This window comes from Emys orbicularis, chromosome 2 (assembly GCF_028017835.1).
Source record: "Emys orbicularis isolate rEmyOrb1 chromosome 2, rEmyOrb1.hap1, whole genome shotgun sequence".
Classification (NCBI taxonomy): Eukaryota; Metazoa; Chordata; order Testudines; family Emydidae; genus Emys; species Emys orbicularis.
Genome location: NC_088684.1, coordinates 26012769 through 26033838, shown reverse-complemented (window position 1 = coordinate 26033838; position 21070 = coordinate 26012769). Strand labels below are relative to the sequence as shown.

The 21070-nt window shown below is 41.5% G+C and overlaps 1 protein-coding gene across 1 annotated transcript in view; it reads right to left on the bottom strand.

Moving 5' to 3' along the window:
• Nucleotides 1-17381, bottom strand: part of EXT1 (exostosin glycosyltransferase 1) — a 245032-nt gene extending 227651 nt beyond the window's left edge. Inside the window, exon 1 of the mRNA XM_065399406.1 lies at nucleotides 16420-17381. Within this exon, the coding sequence (XP_065255478.1) occupies nucleotides 16420-17381 (962 nt within the window). The remainder of the gene's footprint in view (nucleotides 1-16419) is intronic.
• Between the last annotated feature and the right edge of the window lie 3689 nt (nucleotides 17382-21070).

The window sequence follows — 21070 nt, the reverse complement described above, 5'->3', positions numbered from 1 at the left end:
CAAATCTGTGGTGCCAAACCCACATCCAGACTCTATGCTGGATTTACACTGAAGTTAGCGGGAACTACAGGCACCCATGTACTCTGGAAAAAATAATCAGACCCCTTTTACTGAAGTGCCTAACTTTAGGGATCCAATCCTGAAAATTTTGGCCTTTGTTCCTTATACTTTTAAACTAAGGATTCCCTCCCTTTCTATACTGTATCCTTTAAACAAAAAAAGATTGGAGGGAAATGTTAAAGGACGTTACTAACTATTTCTCCTGCTCTCACCCTTATGGCTGCCCCATTAAAATTAGGGATGTAAAAGTTTAACCTGTTAACGGGTTAACCAAGAAGCTTGATGCTTATCGGTTTCTGTTATCAATTAAACTCCGCCCGGGGATCCCCACTCCTGGCCCCAGGCCCAGAGATCCCCACTCCCGGCCCCGTGCCCGGGGATGGACCACGCAGAGCCCCGAGGATGGGCCAGCAGCCAGGAGTCCTGGGTGTGGGGCTGGCAGGGAGGAGCACCGCCTAGAATGTGGGGGTGCTGCAGTACCCCCCACACCCATAGTTCCCCAGTTAAACGTTTAACCACGTAACCAATAGAATTTCAATTGGTTACACGGTTATTGTTTTTACATGTTATTTACATCCCTAATTAAAAGGGTCCATTTTAGACAAATAAGGAGCACCCACCTATCGTTATATGTAAGGAATGGGTTCAAATGTTCTAATCACTGACTCTTCACTAACTGGGAGAAGGGTTAAAAAAAAAGGAAAAAGTACAAAGGGATCCTTTATCCTGTGGGTAGAATTAAAACCAAGTAGAAACGAGCTCATTCTTAGGCTTATAAACCAAGCCTTTACAGATAATTATGTTTTATTACTCTTCATTTTATGAGCATTGTGTTATACAAAACAAATACCAGATGCCTATTTGTTTTATTCATTTTAGGGGGAGTGGGGGAAAAAATCTCTACCAGCACTGTTATGAGCAGCGCTGCTTTTAATTAAACTCAATGCACAATGAAGGCATAAAAATTAATACTGTTTGAAACCAGCAGGTAGGAAGCAAATATATCCAACTGTAACTGCTGAATACCCTCTCCCTTGGTGCCTGCACTGCAAGGGGGAACATTCACAAGCCTATTACTTAGAAGCTGGAATTCACAGAGCTGGTGCTCTTGCGCAAGGTCATTTATAGATTTCATTTTTGTGAAAATTTAATGCCAGTCTTCACAGAAATCAAAAAGCTGGTGGGGGGGAAAAAAATCAATGGGAATTTGACACCACCTGTGTTAAAATGACACACCAAGGCCCACGCAGAAACACACCCGTAATAAGTGAGAGCTGACTCTCTTAAGCCACATTAGGCGACCTGCTGAAATGGAACAAATAGGATACGCTGCTGCCACCTTAGAGAAAAGGCAAAGGATGTGCAAAGTGATTTCTGGCTAGCCTGGAGTGAATCACACTGGTCTTCTGAAAAAACAGTTAACGTGCCGATACCTTTCAAAGCAGGGGTCTAATTCTTCAACCATTTATTCACTGGAATCAGTGGGATTACTCACCTGAGTAATCCCTGCTCACATGAGTAAGGCATGCAGGATGAGGCCCCTGATTTGAAAGGGGGGGCCATGTATCTGTAGAGCCCCGCAAATCCACAGATCTCCGCAGACCATTTTTGCGGATCGGCTGCGGATACACATTTTTGTATCGATGCAGGGCTCTATATATCTGTAATTTGAAGAATACCATTGCTCTTTTCAGATTAAGGCAAACAAATCCAATATAACAAAAGCAAAAATTTGACACATTTTCTCCAGAAAATAAATTAAATCTGACTTTTCAGCAGTCCGATATAAATGATGAGTTGCCTGGAGGCACCAGGGGAAAACTATTTCCCATTTACGATACTGGTTTCCTTTTTAATTTTAATCGCATTCAGATGTGATTCTGGCAGACCCAAGAGTGACTCCTTAGGTCAGGCTAATGTTAACTCCACATTGTAAATCCAGTTTTCAACATCATATCTAGTATTTGTTTAATGTTACCTTCCCCAAAGAGAAGCTGATCTTCCTGAAATTTTGCGTACAGCATCTCATCCCAGAGTAGAGTTTTTCTGGAAAGTTTGGGTGTTTAAAATTATATATTACTTACACACACACACACTTTCAGTTATGGTGCAACAGTAAATGAAGAGTGAAGTGGCTACATCCTTTAGTTTTTCATTTTTAGAGACTTTCATACTTTACTTTTTAAAGTAGAAGAATTATTGTACAGAATTTGTAATATGTTATCTGTATTTTAGAGAGAATCCACTGATACCTGCTTTTCAACCTTATCTATTTCCTAATGAAATTTGTTTACAAATACATGATAGATTCTGTATACTTCGGTAATCCAGTCAGTTAATTAATTATAGTCCTTGCCTATAACGAGACCACAAAATGCCATTATACTGATCAGTGTATCGATTGTGAAACACAGTTACCCTCATAGTAAACTAAGTTAACCTAAATAAAATAATAATATACAATCACACCAACAGGACAATTCAGGATTAAAGTCCCAGTAGCAAATGTCTTAACATTTCTAGCCCCCTAATTTTACAGACACACATGACACAGCAGAACTCACTTGGAATCATTTCATTATAGCCCAAGTTACAAACATTGTGGCTAAATTAAATAAATCCTTTAGATACAAGGAATAATCACAATCCACTAAAACTGGAAACAATAAAAAATAAAAAAGTCTATACTCACTGAAGTTCAACAATGTTCTTTTGCATTAACCAAAAGAGAGTTATCTGCATTAGTCACTTCATGTCTTATTTTTATCCCTCTAGTATCTCGAGACATCAGTCAAGACTGGAGCACCACTGTAAAACCACATAATAAGAATTGGTGGTCCCTACTGACAAGGTGCTTACCATCTCAATAGAGATGACAGACAACAGAGAAGCAAGGTGTGGGAGGAAATAGTATACAAATAAAAGGATCAGGGCGAAAGGTGGGAAACATCATGTTACTTCCACTTCATGGGAAACATGCGAAGTTCAAGGATAGCTCTGGAATTCTCTCCCTTCTGGCAGGTTCCAGCCTGGATCTAGAAAGGCTCTCACCATCTCCTTGTTATTAGGAAAGTTGGTCCTTTCTTCTCAGACATGGACTTCACCTTCCCTTCCTTTAATCTAGGTGGTCATTGTTCATTGAAGTTGATCTGGAAGCTGCAGCACTTGCAGAAGCTCCTCCATACCAAGATGCATGGGAGCAGTGAGCCCAGCCTTCCATAACTACAATGGCTACTCGTAAACCAACAGACATATTTCAAGGCACTATTATTATTATAGTATATGAAGTCTTTAACCGAGGTGCAAGGTACTGAAGCAGGATCTTTAATCATACGTCTCGCCAACAAAACCACTACCAGCTGGGTTCTTTACTTAGCTTCTCAAGATTCTGTCTGGTTTGTGCCCAAGGCAGGACCCTCTCAGAGGTAAGACTTTGCTCTTGGAAGTCTCTCCCTGAGAATGTCTTCTGCAGCTCTTAGCACAGCTCTCAAATCTTTCCTATTTATATTGGTTCATATAGGACCATCCTATTCACCTTTACTATCTATCCTTCTGCACATATGTGGGTGAAGGAGGAGATTTAGTGCTGCAGATCGGGTTTATGATTGTGTTTTTCTCATGTAATATGTGAACAACGTGCGTATGATCAAGTGAACAAACCAACAGGAAAGCACGGATAAAGCACCAGAGAGTACTTTGTCACTTGCGTTAACAATTGTAGCTTAGCTTTAATTATGTATATAACTTTGCAACATACCAGAGCATCCACAGAAGTATATTTTGTAAATAAATAATAATACATAATAATAATAATAATGAAGAGTAGACCTTACTAAACTACTCTGCCATTAATATTAGGGGGAGAGTGGTAGAAAACTGAGCACATTGTTTGTGTGTGCAAATTATCCAGTTACTATGGTATTTTTGTATTTATTTAGGGCAGGGAATAATCTACAGGAAAATGTGCCTGGGAGCCTTGTACCCATGATCTTTGAAGTGTCATCCATGTAACTTCACAGAGCCCTAACAACTCTCGTGCTTTGATTATTCTCCCTTCCCACCCCACCACCTCATTTAATCACTTTATTCTTGCCACAACAGCAGCCGGACAAACATAGTTGAGAGGTTCATGGCTGAACAAGTCACCCTGACTGACAGGAGAATTTGGAGAATTTTGATATTCCAGAGGAAGCAGAAGAAATTACCAAGCGGGGGGGAGGAGGGGCGAAGCAGGGACTACAAGGGTATTTATTAAAATGGTTGCATGTTCCCCAGAAAGAAAACATCTATGACACACACATCTTTGCTTTATGTCTAGCAATCAATGACTGCCCAATTTAGTCATGCATACATGAATTATCATATGCTGAACATATATAAAACCTACTTGAGATTTGTGTCAGGTCCAAAAATAAAATACAATACAATAAAAATATATTTTAAAAGCACCTTTTATAAACTCCTCTGTATTTCCAAACCAATATTTGAGTCTAAGAGCAAGGCAGGCAGTAAGTTAACAATGGGCTTGCATTAAGAGATACAGAACTACAATATTGTATTTAAAGGGAGAGCAGGGGACAGAAATAAGGTATTTGATTGCTTGAAATAGTTCCCTGCCTTCTAAAAAGTTGGCTTAAAATTCCTATCTATAACACTCACCTTGCTGTTATAATTTTATTACCACTACTTTTGGGAATTTCTCTGGTACTTAACATGCAGAAATGGTACACAGGACTAGGTCCTGCTGCCATAGATAATGTGGTTCTAAGGGAAATCCATCAATTGTTAATGGCCATGCAAATTGTTGAAACTAGAGAGTTATTCACAGTTATCTCACTGTGATTTGGTAAGTGTCCATGCCTGATGTGATCACTCACTTGATATTTTATTCCATTATAATTAAAGTAGTATGCTTACCTTTCAGATGTTAAAATAAAAGGAGTGGGAAAAGATTTTATTTTTGTTTTTAGTTATTTTAGGTATACCTGTACTTATCTGAAGTTTTTACATAAAGATTCCTCCTAAAGAATAAAATCACTGCCAGCTGAAATGCTTAAATCCATCTGATCAGATATTAAAGTACTTAACCTGCACTTATTTTTAGGCTCAGATCTTGCAAAAGACATATGCATGTGCAGAACTTTATCCACTGAATGCCTTAGTAGGACTGGGGCCAAAAACTGCAGATTAAGCACTTTTTAAACTTCTAATCAGAGGACTTAAACATTTCTATTGCTTAGGCTAGAACAATTTGTTGTTTAATAAGTTATATACAGATTTCCTCAAACTCATAATGAGTTCAGTGTCTTGCATAACCAACTCACTGATTATTAATTTTCAGCTTTACTGCAATTCTTACATATCAGATGCAGTTTTCTTGTTTGAGATTCCTTGTTTTTACTAAAATGTGGCTTGGGGTTTGATTTTGTTTTTAACAGCTCTCAAAGGGAAAAAAGTTACTTTTCAGGAGTACTTCAAAAGGAAATCATATTACACAAAATAAACCCTAGTATTATATTTCCTGTTTGGATTAGATAAATTATATTTAATTTAAAAAATTCCATCTGCTAGCACCCAGCACAATGGTCAATGGCAAATCAAGGAGATAAAACATTTATATGTTTATCTTCCTGAAATAGCTCATTGAGTGTATGTGCAGAGAAACCCAAACCAAGCCTTTAGATATATAAACCCAGACACTATAAGCCAAGAATTGTCTTTCCCTTCATCTCCAGATAACAGGCTTGATTTCCAGAAGCAGCCTCTGATTCCGCACCTGCAGACAATAGTGGATGCAATTTTGATAGCACACTTCATAGCAGTTCAACATTAAACTACCCAATTGCACCTGTAAATCAGGTACTGCTATAAAATGTGCCTGTAATTATTTGCAGGTGCAAAAATCAGAAGAGTTGAAACTCCTCTGAAAAGAATCAATGCCTCTCACTAAACTGGTTCTGTAGCTACATCAATGTGTGAGAGACACATAAACTGATGCCCCAAGGACTAAAAATGGGCCAAGCAAACTAAAGCACAGAGCACTGGTACCAGTACTTGCTCCCTTAGGAAACCCATATACAATGGTGGGAGTATGTTCTGTGCCAGTTTGTGCTCTGCTCACTCTGCCAGACCAAAGGCAGGTTTACCTCCAACCTGCTCACTCCAATGCCGAGGGGGAATGGAGCAAGTTAATCTGGTGGCCAGAGCAGATGAAGGCACCCATTCAGACCCACTTCCATCTGCTGCAAGGGGTGGAAGTGTTTATGGAGGAGCTGCATAGGAAGACAAAGCATCACTGGTAACCCTTCCTTTGAAGGGCTGAGGAAAGGGAGCTATCCCAAATTGGTAGGAGGGTTGGAGCACAAGCACTTCCTCCACCCAGGAGCTAAGACAGAAAATGAAGAGCACTCCAGGAGCGAGAACCCCCCGCCTCTCAGCAGTGGAGAGGACAGCGGGCCTGGCACTGGGGAAGGAGGACAGATTGCTGAGACCCTAACACCACTTCCACCTTTGCAATCTCCACCACACACTGCAAGATAGCCACTAAGTGAGGACTCAGCTACACCTACAGATAACCGAGTCCGTTCACACACAGTCGCCCCCCTTTTTCATTTACACAGAACATGAGCTGTATCCTGCAGGAGGTGCAGCTCAAACACCTACACACACAAATCTGTAGGGGAGAGGTTTGTTTCACCGGTGTATGCGATTCCCATTAACAAGGCAGCATCCAAACTTATTGAGGAAAGCAACAATACCTCCCCTTCAAACCCCTCCACTGGTTTCCCAGCCAGCCCATAACAAATCTAAGATCCTCCTAGGATCCTTCAAGGTTCAACACAATCTCAGCCTAACCTGCAACTCATTTCTGCTCTCCCGAGCTCTACTCACGCCCTACTTTCCTCCCAGTCCTCCCTTCACCAACCCCTCCCAGTCGCACACTTTCACTCAAGCTTTCCTCCTTCTTTCTCCTATTAACACAAGACATTCCATCTTCTCCCTCCTTCCGGGAACCTTTCCCTCTTTGTTCTGGACTGCTGTCTTAGATTGTAAGCTTTGGGTGGCATCTTATTCTACATTTGTAGAGTATCAAGTACTTTTTTTACAGCCCCAAATAACTGATTAATAACAAACCTTGGATCCCCTAAGGAACTGAAGATTCGGTTTAATGTAACATGTCATGCTGCTGGAGAAGGAAATGTTATTATAATAAATAATAAATGTTATTATAGGTGCTGATGCACATATCCCCAGAACTAAGATTGGGCTTAAATTGTTCACTTTCATCAATAACACATCTCATGTGACTATGTTTACAGCAAATCCAATGTTTTCAAAAAACCTCAAGTATATAATTACAATCTATTACAATTATGCAAAGAAATAACATTACAAAGAGGCCTTCTCATTTCCCATTCTTAGCACTGAATACTTTTGTTTTTCAGCCAATCAACTAAATTAGCCCTAATTCTGTTTCATTCAGACACACAAAGAGTATATTAGAGAAAAAAGTGAACAAACAGGAAATTCACTTAGGAACCGGTTTTTAGCTTTCATGTGTTCCTGGACTAGAAATTGTCATGGGGAAAAAAAGTCAACTTAAATAAGAACAGCTTTAGTGAATTTATTAACGGCATTGCAAGGTCACATGGAACATTTACCAGTTATGGAGACACCTATAGCAGCTGTAAATGTGACAACATCTGGTACAGTTTGAGTTATGTGGGGTGAATTAAAAATTGTATATACTTAAAGGCAACAAAGTCATCCCTTCCAACACCGTGACCCAAGACAGCTCTGTCACAGATGAAGCAAGCAAGGGAATCTTAGTTTGGAGAACATCAGTTACTAGAAGCTGAATAAAACATCAATTATCTAGCCTTGCTTCATGAAATATAACTTGACACAGCTGACACAATAATTAAGACTCGATCCTTAGGTAGCACTTTACAGATCTCAAAGTATTTTAAAAAGGAAAGCAAGTGGCATTCTCCACTATTTTGAAGACGTGCAAACTAAGTCACAGTGTGGCGAAATAACTCATTCAAGGTCACACAGCAGGTGAATGACAAAGCTGGGAACAGAATCCCAAATCAGGTCTGCTGACTCTTATCCTTTGGACCACAGTGATATGGAAGGAATAGGTTGGAAACTCATGAGATACCATGTGACAACATTACCAATGCAGTGCAGTATGGAGGGAAACTGGAAAAAAATCTAATGTACTTTAATATGAAATCCAACATTATGAATGATGAATCCAACATTAAAGCCTCCACTGTACAAGTTAACACAGCTCAAAAAGCCACACTAGATCCCTACCATGACTCTTTGGAAAGGACATGATTAGGAAGTTAAACAAAGAGGTATCTCATTACAACACCAGAGCAAAAGAAACTTTGATCAAAACCTGACAGCCAATGTTAATATTTAAAAGTATCCAAACAAGATATGTTGGGAGAGATAAGTGGCGAATGCACTACATTTAAAATGGACAAAGAAGAAAGAAGTGCCACCTTCCTGCTGTTATTGTAGCATCCTAGGCTTCTTTGGTTGCTTTTAATAATATGTTTTGTTGTTCAGCAAAGCCACACTAACCAAAATTCAGATCTCAATCAAAAAGAGTCTGCTTACTAAGAACACGTATATAGGCTCCTATCGAGAAACGCAGTGAGACACGTTCTTTCCTGAATCCGGGTCATATACTTGAAAATATTGCTCCCTTTTTTGTATGAAACATACTGCTCTCTCCTTCAAACCCTTCCTTAAAGCCAGTTTCTTTCATGACTTTTCAATATATGGATCTCCTCTTCTAGGATATTGACACCTAAACTATTGCCCATATAATATGTCATCTAAGTTAGATTATAAGGCTTTCAGGGAAGGGACTGTTACCATATATGCTTTATAAGTTTTGTATACATCTACAGCCCCATAAAAAAACTTTAATATTCATTTTATTTTTAAAAACCCATTACACAACAATAAAAAACAAAGACAAACATTAAATAAGTGTTTTCGTCCCAGCCTATCAAGATGAAGGGGTGAGGAGAAACAGACTTCAGAATACAGTGTGATCTATAACAGGGTTTTGTTTTAAAATAAAAATATCCTAAAGTATTTGCTAATGTGGAAAGCTGTGGAACCTTAAATATAACCTAAAGTTATACTCATGCATTCTTCTGTGCTAATGTAATCTGCATAGGATATGCAACAGACACACACACATATTGCATCATCACATTTAGATATAGCCAAATCCTGTGGAAGAGGAATCAGTCATCTTAATGGTACAGAGCATGCTATTTAACTTATTTTTAAAACAGACTCTAAATACTTGCTTGGGTGCCTATTGATTAATTTCTCTAGTTAACAGAATGGTTTGTTTATCAATGACCACAAAACTCCTTGGATATTCAGAGAGAAATTTTGTAGACAGAAAGAAGAAGAGACAGTGAATACAGATAATGCTCCAGAAATCACCATATTAACAGCCAGTCCTCTCCACACCCACCCTTTGAGTAAATAAGTCTTTCCTTCTCTTGCTATGCAAAGTGTTTTCCTTTAAAACAAACTGAATGGTGGGGTGTGGGGGGTTGGAAAGGGGGTGGTGTTTTTAAAACATTAACTACAAATATCTGACACAGATGCTTAATTATCCTAAGCATGGAATGTAGGAGTAACCTCACACTGGGGTTCAGAATGATTTACCTACACAGGAGCAGCCATACTTAATCAGACCGATGGTCCCTCCCTAGTTCACTACCTTGTGACAAACAGGGGTTGCTACTAGATGCTTTGGAGGAAGGGGCAAGAAACCTTCCAGCAGATGACTATGTGATAACCCTCACACAGGGAAAGTTTCCTCATAACCCCAAGTAGTTAAGAGTTTGGTTTAAGGCCTGAAGCATGATGGGAATATGTATGCGCATGCCTGTATACACCCATTCACACATGCAATCTTTTTCAGAAAAGGCCTCCCACGTCTGTCAATGGCTACAAATGGAATGCATGTATAAAATCTCCCCTCCCTCTGAAGAAACAATCAGAGAATCCAGAGATTTTATGTCCCCTAATACAAGATTAAACTATGAATGCTTACTAGTAGTAGTATGCTAGGACCAGTCAGGATCAGTAGCCTGCCCCAAGGAGCTCACTATGAACATAAATGAGACCACTAAAGTATTGGCAGGGGAGAGGGAAGAACAATACAAACAGAGCAATCAGGGTGAAGATCATTAATTTTGTGTTTTCTTGTTTTACTTGTTCTTAAAAAAATAGCTATAGTAAGGGATGGGCTGGGTGTGTAAGGGGGAATGGTTAATAAGAACAAGAAAGGGAAAGGCAATATTGAGGACCACATGAAGGAAAGGATAGAAGGGAGGGGGAGGTGGACTGTGAAGCAGGTGTAGAGGCAAACAACTGAACAGCAGTAAGAAATAAGCATCCGGAACCAAAATATAAGGAAGGAGTTTCATAGCATCACCACTGGCTGAAAGTTCAGAAGGTGCCATTGCTGCAACTGTCACCTCAGCTCCCAGCTCCTACCTGTGATCCCAGGGACTAACTCCGCCTAGAAGTTTTGTTTTCCCACCTGGCAGAAGAGGCCCTGGTGTCCTGGGAGGAGACCCATTCTATAGGTACATATACATACACACCATTTTCAGCACAAAAATAACGCAGAAGGAAGAGCCTATTAAAACAACGTCTTCAAATGTCTCCGTTTTGTGGGAAACCTGGTAAATGCCAATGCCCATCTATTTGCTGCATTTTAAGGAAAAGCATTTTAAATCAGCAGTATGACGATCAAGTAACTGGAAGTTGATAGGACAGCAGTTTGATGGGGACAGCAGCCAAGCAGCTGTGATGTTCTGAGAAAATGCCCAGGATCCTTCAGTGGCTCTTGAACTTTTCCAAACCTACAGTTTGGAGAAGAAGCCTACTGGTTGTATCAGATCTATAGGCCAACTCTGGTCCTACTGAGGTCAGTGGCTTCAAACAGGAACAGAATTTGGCCCCGTATGACCATTCAGCCTTTCATAAGTATCTACACTGAACTTGAGGGTTTCTTACTCATTCCTAAATAGCAGCTTAAAAGGTGAACTGAAATTTTTTTTTAAAACAAATCTTACTTACAAGATGCCAAATCAGTAAAAGAATTTATGCAGAGACTTAAAGGGGACAAATATGTTGACAATTTAATATAACATATTTGAAGCTCAGCTCCTCTATTTGCCTGCCAAGATCCAATTTTAAAATTTGGAGTCTCCCTTGTGAGACTGCCTAATGAGGGAGGAGTTCAGAAAAGGACTTAGGGGTTTGTACTGCTAATTCTAACAGAGGACACCCAGAACCCCAGACTCTATATTCTTGGCAGGTAAGAAAAGACAGTAACCAGTTAAACATTTCATTTTTTCCCTTTTTGTTCTTTATTATGCTTCATTATAACCTTCACATAGGTATCCATAAAAATGCTTAGGACAATGGTTCTTTCAGCATAATGTACGTCTATCTGTAAGTTACATATGGTATACTAAAAATGAATGGAAATATGTAGAGATACATTCATCTATCATAAGCATGCAATAGGTTGGTACTATCTAGAGAGATGCAACATATTTATAGGTGCATATACAGATATCTAGTTGGATTTTGGTCTGTTGAGCCTATATTCCATGTATTGAAAAGGAGAGTGCTCAGCTGGGTGTTTACGGGCCTCTAAAATGTTCCTCATTTCAGGCTCAAAGTGGTCTACGTTCCACACCAATTTGGTGGAACTGATCCCACATCACTTTCCATTCCCTGCATGAAGCATTTCTCTGGCTACATCTACACTACAGGGGGGGGTCGATTTAAGATACGCAAATTCAGCTACGTGAATAGCGTAGCTGAATTCGACGTATCGCAGCCGACTTACCCCGCTGTGAGGACGGCGGCAAAATCGACCTCCGCGGCTTCCCGTCGACGGCTCTTACTCCACCAGCGAAGGTGGGAGTAAGAGCGTCGATTCGGGGATCGATTGTCGCGTCCTGACGGGACGCGATAAATCGATCCCCGAGAGGTCGATTTCTACCCGCCGATTCAGGCGGGTAGTGTAGACCAGGCCTCTGTGTCCCTTATTTTGGGTTGTGGCCACACAATGTATCCTGTATTTGGGCGTTGGCTGATTGACAGGTGTAGCAGGCAAAGGTTTGAATAATGTCTCCCTTTGCTTATGGTCTGATCAGTTCATAGAGGCTACAAGAGCCAAGATTGTTCTACATGTATTCTGTCTCTCTCTCATAGCTAATCTATGGATTTTTCCATTGATGAAGTTTCCATCACTGATTCCACATAGGAGGATCTAATCCTTTTTACCATTGGTGGAGTATGAAGGGCCTGATCCAAAGTCCAATGAAGTCAAGGAAAAGCCTCCTATTGACTTCAGTCACCTTTGGATCAGGCCCTAAACATGTGACTACCATCACTGTTCCTTTCTCCATTTTCTGAAAGGTGTGAGGTCAGGGCTATCCAGAGTCAAAAAGGCAAAGATAGGTTGGGTTACAGACATTGCTATCTTCCACCTTAGAAAGATTTCAGTTTTTAGAAAATGTCTTGAAAGCTTCTGGCTACATTAGGACAGACATGCAGCTTGCATTTGTGTCCTCTATTACCTTTCTGACCACATCAATGGTAATCTGTAATATTACCTTCCAAAAAGTAACTTGACATTAATTTAACCTACCCATGAATTTTGCTTTTGTCAAAAGACAGTGTTTAGTCCACCTTTAAATGGCCTCTCTTTAACCTTCAATAAACACGGCACCTGTTCCTTTCAATGAATGCACCTAACCATTTCCAAAAGTGGAAAGTATCAAGCTAAAATTAAAAAAAATCATATTGAAAAGGAATTTTAAAAAAAGAGTGGTTCTAATGATAGACTATAGAAGTCAACCCTAATGAAGAGATTCAGGGGCAGAATACAGAAAGTATTTTTAAAAACCCTGTTTGCAATAGTCTAATCACGATAATGCAATTCATTTTAGTCTGCATCAGCTTTATCTGCCGAGATGCATAACTTTGATGAAAATTAATTAGCTCTCACATACAGATGGCTCTCTTAATAGAACTTATGAAGACTGAGCCAAATATGTCCCCCTTCTCAATGGAATAAGGTGCACTTTTCACTTTACATAAATAGAGAAATCATCAGTTGACTTTTCTCATCTCTTGGGGAAAGGGTAGGGGGAGAAAATAGAGAAGCTGTATTCTGTAGAGATGTAGATCTTGCTTTTACCGGGCCCTAATCATTTTGCTCCAGGCAGAATTTCATTGCAAATAATGTCAATATTACCTTTTTTACAAAGTGACATTTTACATTGGAAATAAATGTAAATCATAACCTTACTCTGTTGATACGACATCATCAAGATTTTAAGTCCAATCATCTAGTTTAGCTGGCTTGACAAAGATTCTTCTTACAGCCAAGCTCAAATCATTCATGATGCACCTTGCATGGATCAATACTTCTGCACTTGCATGGATCAGTACTATATGAAGGGGATCATGTGATGAACACAAGCACAGAAACAAGACAGTATAAATGCCACAGCAAATTTAAAAAAAAAAAAAAAAAAAAAAAAAGTGGTACAGAAGCTGACACAGAGAGTGAAATATTTGACTTGGCCAACTCCTTATGGACAAGCTAATCCATTTCTAATACACAATTCTTGGAGAATGCACATCATTTTAAAGCCATGAGGACATGTTGCTTAATCCAATCCAAAAATTGCAGAACAAAAGCAGCTCGGTCTGACCTGAGAGTCATGTGAATATGAATTTAGATCTAGCGTAGGCCTAGTTTTAAAATCATTATAACAAATTTCTTCTTTAACTGGTATAGCCTTGTGCAATGTTATCTTTCTCAGGTGCAGTTTCAGTTACAGCTAATAGAGGACTACCTGTTACAACATTTACATATATATGTTATATATTCACATGTAAAAAATACTACTGGCTACCTGTAGCCATAATTGCCTCAGGATGTGACCTTGTCAGATTTCATACATTGAACAGAGTCAGCTATGATCAGTATTTGAATGGGAGAAAAGCAAAACTCAGGATGCTACAGGAAGTGGTATTCAGTAGGTGGCACACTTTGCCATAAATCAGTACAGAATCAATGCTTCAGCATTGTACTAAGGGACAGCAATATGCTCTTGAAGGTCTTTCAGATAAGATAAAAAGTTAAAAGGTCTTAACCATTTATGGTAATTCACAGGGGTATTAGCCCCAGTATCCTGACCACACTTCCAATTCAACAACTACATTCAGCCGACCTAAATTTCCTCCTGCAATCTTAAATAACTATGATTATCTCCATGTCCTGTCTTAAACTATTGCGTAGCGTTGCTGTGCAATGTTAAACAGTTACTGCACTCTACCCCAGATAGAGTTGCACTTGCCACTGAAGTGGACTAGCAGGGATCCCTATACTTCTTAGATATGAAAGACTACACATCAGGTGTGTTTTTTATTAATATTAATGTGTACTATAAGATGCATGTTGTACACTCCTTAATGAAATTGACCTGCACAGACATTGTAAATAATACAAGCTCAAGTTCCAATGTAATTCAAGTTCCCAATAGTCAAACCTTTGACTGGTATTTTTTTGTGTTTTAAGAATCTAACAAAACTTTAAACCATAGTGAATTCTGCAGAATTCAGCAAGGTGGCTAACAGACATGAAAAGTGTAGACTCTCTCAGATTAAACAAGCATATGCCAGAAATCTCTGAAGGCTATAGGCATTTTCTCTCTCTCTCTCTCTCTGTTTTATGAAGAAGACATCAGTTACTATCCACAATTTAAAGGAAATCCCAGTTCATGAGTCAAATATGTAAACATTTTGATTTGAGCTACACAATCTGGATTTACACCAGGTTTTTACAGGTTATTCATACTAAAAAAATCAATCAATTTTCTATGCTCAGAAAGTGGACAAAATAAAAAGCCAAGAAGTATTTATGAAGCTCCACACCACTTCCTTACAGAGCTCTAAAATAAGCAGTAGGTGGATCATGTTCATATCAAAGAAAGCACAGAGCTTTCCTGGGTTTCAGCGTTAGCTAATTCATTTATTTCAAACTTTGTGGCTAATGGCTGCAAGAGAAATTGGCAGCCAGTTGGAAATTTTGGTCAGCATGAATATCATTGTAACTTCTTCATTACCCTCTGCCAGGATTATTTTTCTCCCACACTGTATTTCACTATCGATTGCAAACTCTTCCAGCCTTTGGCAGTTCCTGATGCAGCTCTAGATTGTACTAACTCTGCCATATAAAGTTGCTCTGTTTTTTAAAAAGTTCTGTTACATGGAAACAGACTATGCAGTTTTTGCATGGGAATATTTGCTCTGGAGCACACACAGCAGTGGTCAGCATTTAAATTAACCATTTCAAATTGACTAGTTAGTATTGCCATTCTAGAGGTAATTCCTGAAAGTGATTTTTCAGCAGCTACATATATAAGCTACATAATTGCAAGGGATATTTGGGGAGAAGAGTAATACAGTACCCACCTAAACCACCTGGTTAAACTTGCCCATAGCGGCAGTATGCAAAGCACCAAAAGAAGAAAGGTAATCAAAGTGTTACACAGAGTATACAGAAATTGTCCCTAGCCACTGGAAAGAGTTATCAACATGGGAAAAAATACCAAGGGACCTTAGAATCTGTGGGGTTTTCCTCCTTTACCCATTTGTATCATCTAGAGAAATAAGATTGTGAGCTATCTTACTACACCCCAATCTCTACAGATCACAGACTCAGTCCTATCACTGGACAAATGCTCTTTGAGAAAGACAAGACTGGGTGCACGCACACACACACACACAATCACTGCACACACACTCTACAAGTCATCAGCTCTCTTTGAGCTTTGTCCTAGGTGGTTAACTTCAGGGCTAGGAAGGAAGAGGACGTTTACCCTGAAGAGACAAAATGATGAATGAATAGTGGAGCCAGATACCAGAGTAGCCTCTAGCAGCATCTTTGTTGCAAAGCCAAAGAGTGCGCACACAGGTCGTCAGCTCCTGGTCTAGCTAAACCCAGGAGAACCTACAGGACTTTGCATCCCATTGGAAATATTTTCCACAATGAGGTGCTTCCACCCCTATGCCCCGGTATATCTAAGTAACTTACTAACAGCTGGAAAGAATTTCAGGGCAGGAAAAGAAAAATCATGGCTTTCCTGTGGCCTGAAAGTATGTAGCACATTTAAAAATGCAGATAGCTGACAGCTGCCTAGAACACGAGAGGCCAGAAAAAGCTGGCCTAACCTTAGGCAGGCAAACACAGAAGGGGCACTGGTCACTTACTTTTCATATTCGGTGTTGTCTCTATCGCAACGCGAATCCTTGTGCTTTTGCCAGTCTTTGCCATGCTTGCAGGTGGTCAAGAGGACAACATCCTCCCCGTTGTGGACGTGATATAAGGCATTCCTGGTGTCTGACCCTATCCCTGTCAGGTACCTTTTCCCCTTGAATACCAACATGTACTTCCTGAGAGGAGGGATGGTGTTAAACCTTAGAAATCCCTTCTCCCCTCCTGTCCTAGGATGATCCTTAGAAAAGAGCGGAATAGAAACATCGAAATTCGGTCTGAAGTTTTCAGTACTGATGCTAGCTTTAGCCAGCATCGCCTGGCCAATATCAAACCCTACGTCTTCAGTGTAATCGGGCCAGGTGCCGGAATATAAATTAAAAATTAAATGATTTCTACCATTGTTCCACAAGTGGAGGCTTTGCACTTTCGATCGCAGGTTGTGCACATACTGGGGTGACAACTGGTCTCTGTCTAAGGTATCCAAGCTCAGAACAAACAGGCAAGCTTGGCTCGGATCGGAAGTGTAAAACCTGGATCCCTCGATGGCTGCTAGAATATTTTGGTAACTTTCGGCGATTTTCTCCCCTTTCTGCTGCGGGTACACGTAGACTTTGAAGCCGTTTTTCTTGCAAAGGGTGAAATCGAAGCAGGACTCCATGCGGCACTTCTTGCCTTTGTAGACGCTGGAATTGGCGTCTCTCTTCTGCCTAGGGGAAATGTGCACATTGTAATCCTCGTTTTCCAATTGATCCCAAGGAATGAAGGGGCGCAAAGCGTCCGGGAATCGGGGCCAATAGTGATCCGGGCTGGTGTGGTGCAAGCCATTCCTGCTACTGTGCTCCTCTCTCCTGCTTTGGTTTCTCGCTGCCCTGAACTGCAAGCCTCCGAAGTAAAACAAAAGGACGAGACAAGTGCCAGCTGAGAGCAGGATGAAATAGCGTTTTTTGGCCTGCATGTGTCCTATCTGGGTCAAGATGATTGTAAATAAACACAAGGATCACCCAAGTTTGCCAATCAACACTTTCAGCTCCAGTCCGCCATCTTCCCGCCTGCAAAGACTTCAAACTCTCTTCTACCACCTTCTCTTTATTCCTTTCCCAAAGCCTTGGACTGATGCAGCGCATGTGGGCGATTTCTTTAACTTTCTCCCCTTCTGTCTTTCATCTTTGGCTCGCACAATAGAGAGAGAGAGAGAAACAGCGAAGGCGAATAATTCACGCCCAGCCCGGGCTTGGAAAGCAAAGGGCTGGGAATTCTCTTGCATGCACCCACAGACACACACAAATGAAATAAGCACCAAATCCAGCTCCCTTCACCCCTCAATCAGTTGCAAGACGGAGTGTATTTCCCCTCCCCCACTCTTTCTCTCTCTCTCTAGTGTTGCAAACGATAAAGGTACAGCAGCAACTTCAACTCATCCAAAACACTCCCGCAATAACCAAGCCCCCCGGTTCCAGAGCAAGTCAGCAACAGCTCACAGCCAGCGCCGGTTCACACAGCTATCATCATCACATCTTCCAGCTTGAGCGCCGTAACCTTACAAATCCCTGCATTTCTCTTTATTCTCTTCTGCAGAGGAGCTCCTAGACTCTGGTGCTGTTTACCCCTCTCTCCGCGATCTCTGTGAATGGCCCCCGGGATGGAACCAGCCGAAGCAGCGAAGATCCTCCTCCTTCTTCCTCCTCCTCCTCCTCGCCCCCGCCCCCCAGTTAGTCAATTAGGTGCGAGCTGCCGAAGCACGGAGGAGGCTGCCTGCCCCGGTTCGAACGTCGCCGATCGCAGAGTTCGATCTCCGAACGTTACCCGGTTCTGAATGTTACACTTACACATTCCATTCCCCGACACCACAGCGCTGACCTCATCCATCCACGCAGCCCGCTCCCCCATTGGCTGAGCGTCACGTCCGGGGTGGGCGGTGCTTCCGCTGCACCCATTCATAACCCCCCAGCCGGAGGATACAGTGTTGCAGTAGTATATTAAATGGGAACGCTTTAGGGACGGGGTGAGTGAGAGTGTTGCTGGGGAGGGGAGTTCCCCTCAAGGGGATGCCTGTTTAAGAGATCGCCCACAAAGCAGAGCAGCTTGCAGCATCTTTGGGGCACAGTCGCCCCTCCTGCCCTTTCCCTGGCACAGCACTGATGAGCGACGGTCTAGGAGGGTCTCTCTAGTTTTATGTTAAGCAGCGTCCTTAGGTGGGAGACTGAAATCTGATTGCAACAACATACAAGTACTTTTCAGTATCCCCAGCCCCAAGTACAGGCAGTAACAAGACTGGGTGCAGCCCACAGGCCGGAGAGGCAGTTGTCTAGGATGGCAGTCATAGGTGCTGGAACTAGGGGTGTTGCTGCACCCCCTGGCTTGAAGTGATTTCCATCATATACAGGGTTTACAGATTGGTTCAATGGCTCTCAGCACCCCCACTATACACACTGTTCCAGCACCCCTGGCGGCAATATTCAATCTTTAGTGATTGTTTATGGTGGGAGTGTCTGTTGGGGGACGGACGCTTTCCAGTTCGCCTAAGGCTAGGAGCTGAGCCAAGGGGGGGTATATCTGAAACAATGCATGACAGTGTTAAGGGCGAGCCACCTTTGCGGGAGAAATCCTCAAGGCTATGTCTGCTGAGCAGCACAGGAGGGATCTTATCAGCAGCAGCTGGCTCAAGATCCTCTCTGGCAGGCTCATTAAGCCAAGGAAGAGAGCGCGCCTACCCTTTCATCTTTTAACAGCCCGTCACAAATCCATGCTAACTGCAAGCCAGTAATGCAGGAGCTGAGCCAAACACATACAAGAGAAAGTTCCCCCTGAGTAGGAGAGGACCTATTGCTACAGAGGGAAAGGGAGCAGAGGTCTGGGGAGCGCTGGTGCCAAGGGGAGGAAGAGAGAGTTGCTCAGGTTAATCTGGAATCAGGATTTCAATTGGAAAACTGAGGAAAGGGAGAATATCTTTCCCCTTTCAGATAGACTGGTTTATATGTCTCTACTACTGCCCTCTACTGGATGGAATACTGTATTACCTCATATGTATCTCTTCCCTCTGGTTAGTGTTTGTTCCTACAGCTAAAATGGAAAGAGCTCCTGCACTTTGAATCTCAAAGCCATGAATTATAATTCCATCTGGTACAAATATGATGTTATCTATTGATCTTAACGCATTTAAGATGTGTTCTTGTAATTAAAGCAGGGGATTGTTAGTCAGCATGACTGGGGTCCTGTTCTCTGTGTGGCCTCAGGCCACTCATATGCTGGATTTACACCTTACGCGTGCCCCTAGGCACAGCATCTTCAGTTCTCTCCCCGTCACCCCACCCCCGCCACCTACAGCTGACCTTTGTGTTTTCCATAAAAAATGAAATTTTTAACCCACTTTTAACTTTTAGGTGCCCTTAGAACGCCAGGGCCCCTAGGCACATGCCTACTGTGCCTAATTGGAAATATGGCCCTGGCCCATCCCTGTGCCTCAATTTCCCCATTTTCAAATGATGCATAACCTGTTTACCCCACAGGGATTATTACTACAAAATGCATGTACATAGTGTACAGGACACTTTACAAAGAAAGAATAACACAACTTGTCCTGAAGCCCCTATCTTAATTTTTAAATAAAGTGTTTTGAAATTTCCAGGTGAAACATAGTAAGTGCAAAATATTGTTATATTGCTCAGTGACTGTCAGACATAACTGGCAAATATTTAAGAAGAATTCCATTAGACAACTACATACCTTTAAAAATCTGGCCTTAAGCAACTTCCCTACGGATTCACTGTTATAACTAGGAGCCCAATTCATTGGTCAGAATGGTGTGCTTTACACCTACTTTGCACTGGTGTAAGTGACTACACAAATGCAGAGCCATGGTGAATCAGGCCCCAGGAATGCAATCAAGAGTCCTGATTTCCACTCCCTTTCTGTAACTAATAGAGGGTCCTTTCCCCCTCCCTCATCCTCACTGAGGGCTTGTCTACACTGGCACTTTACAGCACTGCAACTTTCTCACTCAAGGGTGTGAAAAAACACCCCCCTGAGCACTGCAAGTCTCAGTGCAGTAAAGTGCCAGTGTAGACAGTGCACCAGTGCTGGAAACCAAGCTCCCAGTGCTGGTAGTTACTCCCCTCATAGAGGTGGTTGTTTTATAGCGCTGGGAGAGTGCTTTAACATTGATAGTGAAGACATGCCCTGAGCCTGAGTCTGCCATTCATGCTTCTAGAGGTACCTCAACAATCCAAATCTGAGATTGTAATGAAACACATACCCCAGCAAGCGTTGCATGGCTTGAGTTTCACTGGGAATACACTGCACGGCTCTCCACCTGAATGCAGCATTCACTTTCCCTCCCTCACGTGGATGCAATATAGTCTGTGAGAGGCCTGTAACTGAGAAGAAAAGGGAAATTTAAAACAAAGTGTGCATTCACAAAGATGAAAGATCCTGCCACTACTAAAGAGGATAGTTGAGGGCCTGCCAGACCTATGATCATGAAGAGCTCATCGGTGACAGTCAAACTGATTTGGGCAGGAAGCTGATCTGAGGACTCGACTGCCTATAGTCTGAGCCAAAAGAAGACGATTCCTTTCCAAAATCAATTAGATTTTGGGGAGGACTGCTAGAGGAAAAGGGACAGGGTCTGATGTAGAGGCTAAGTGC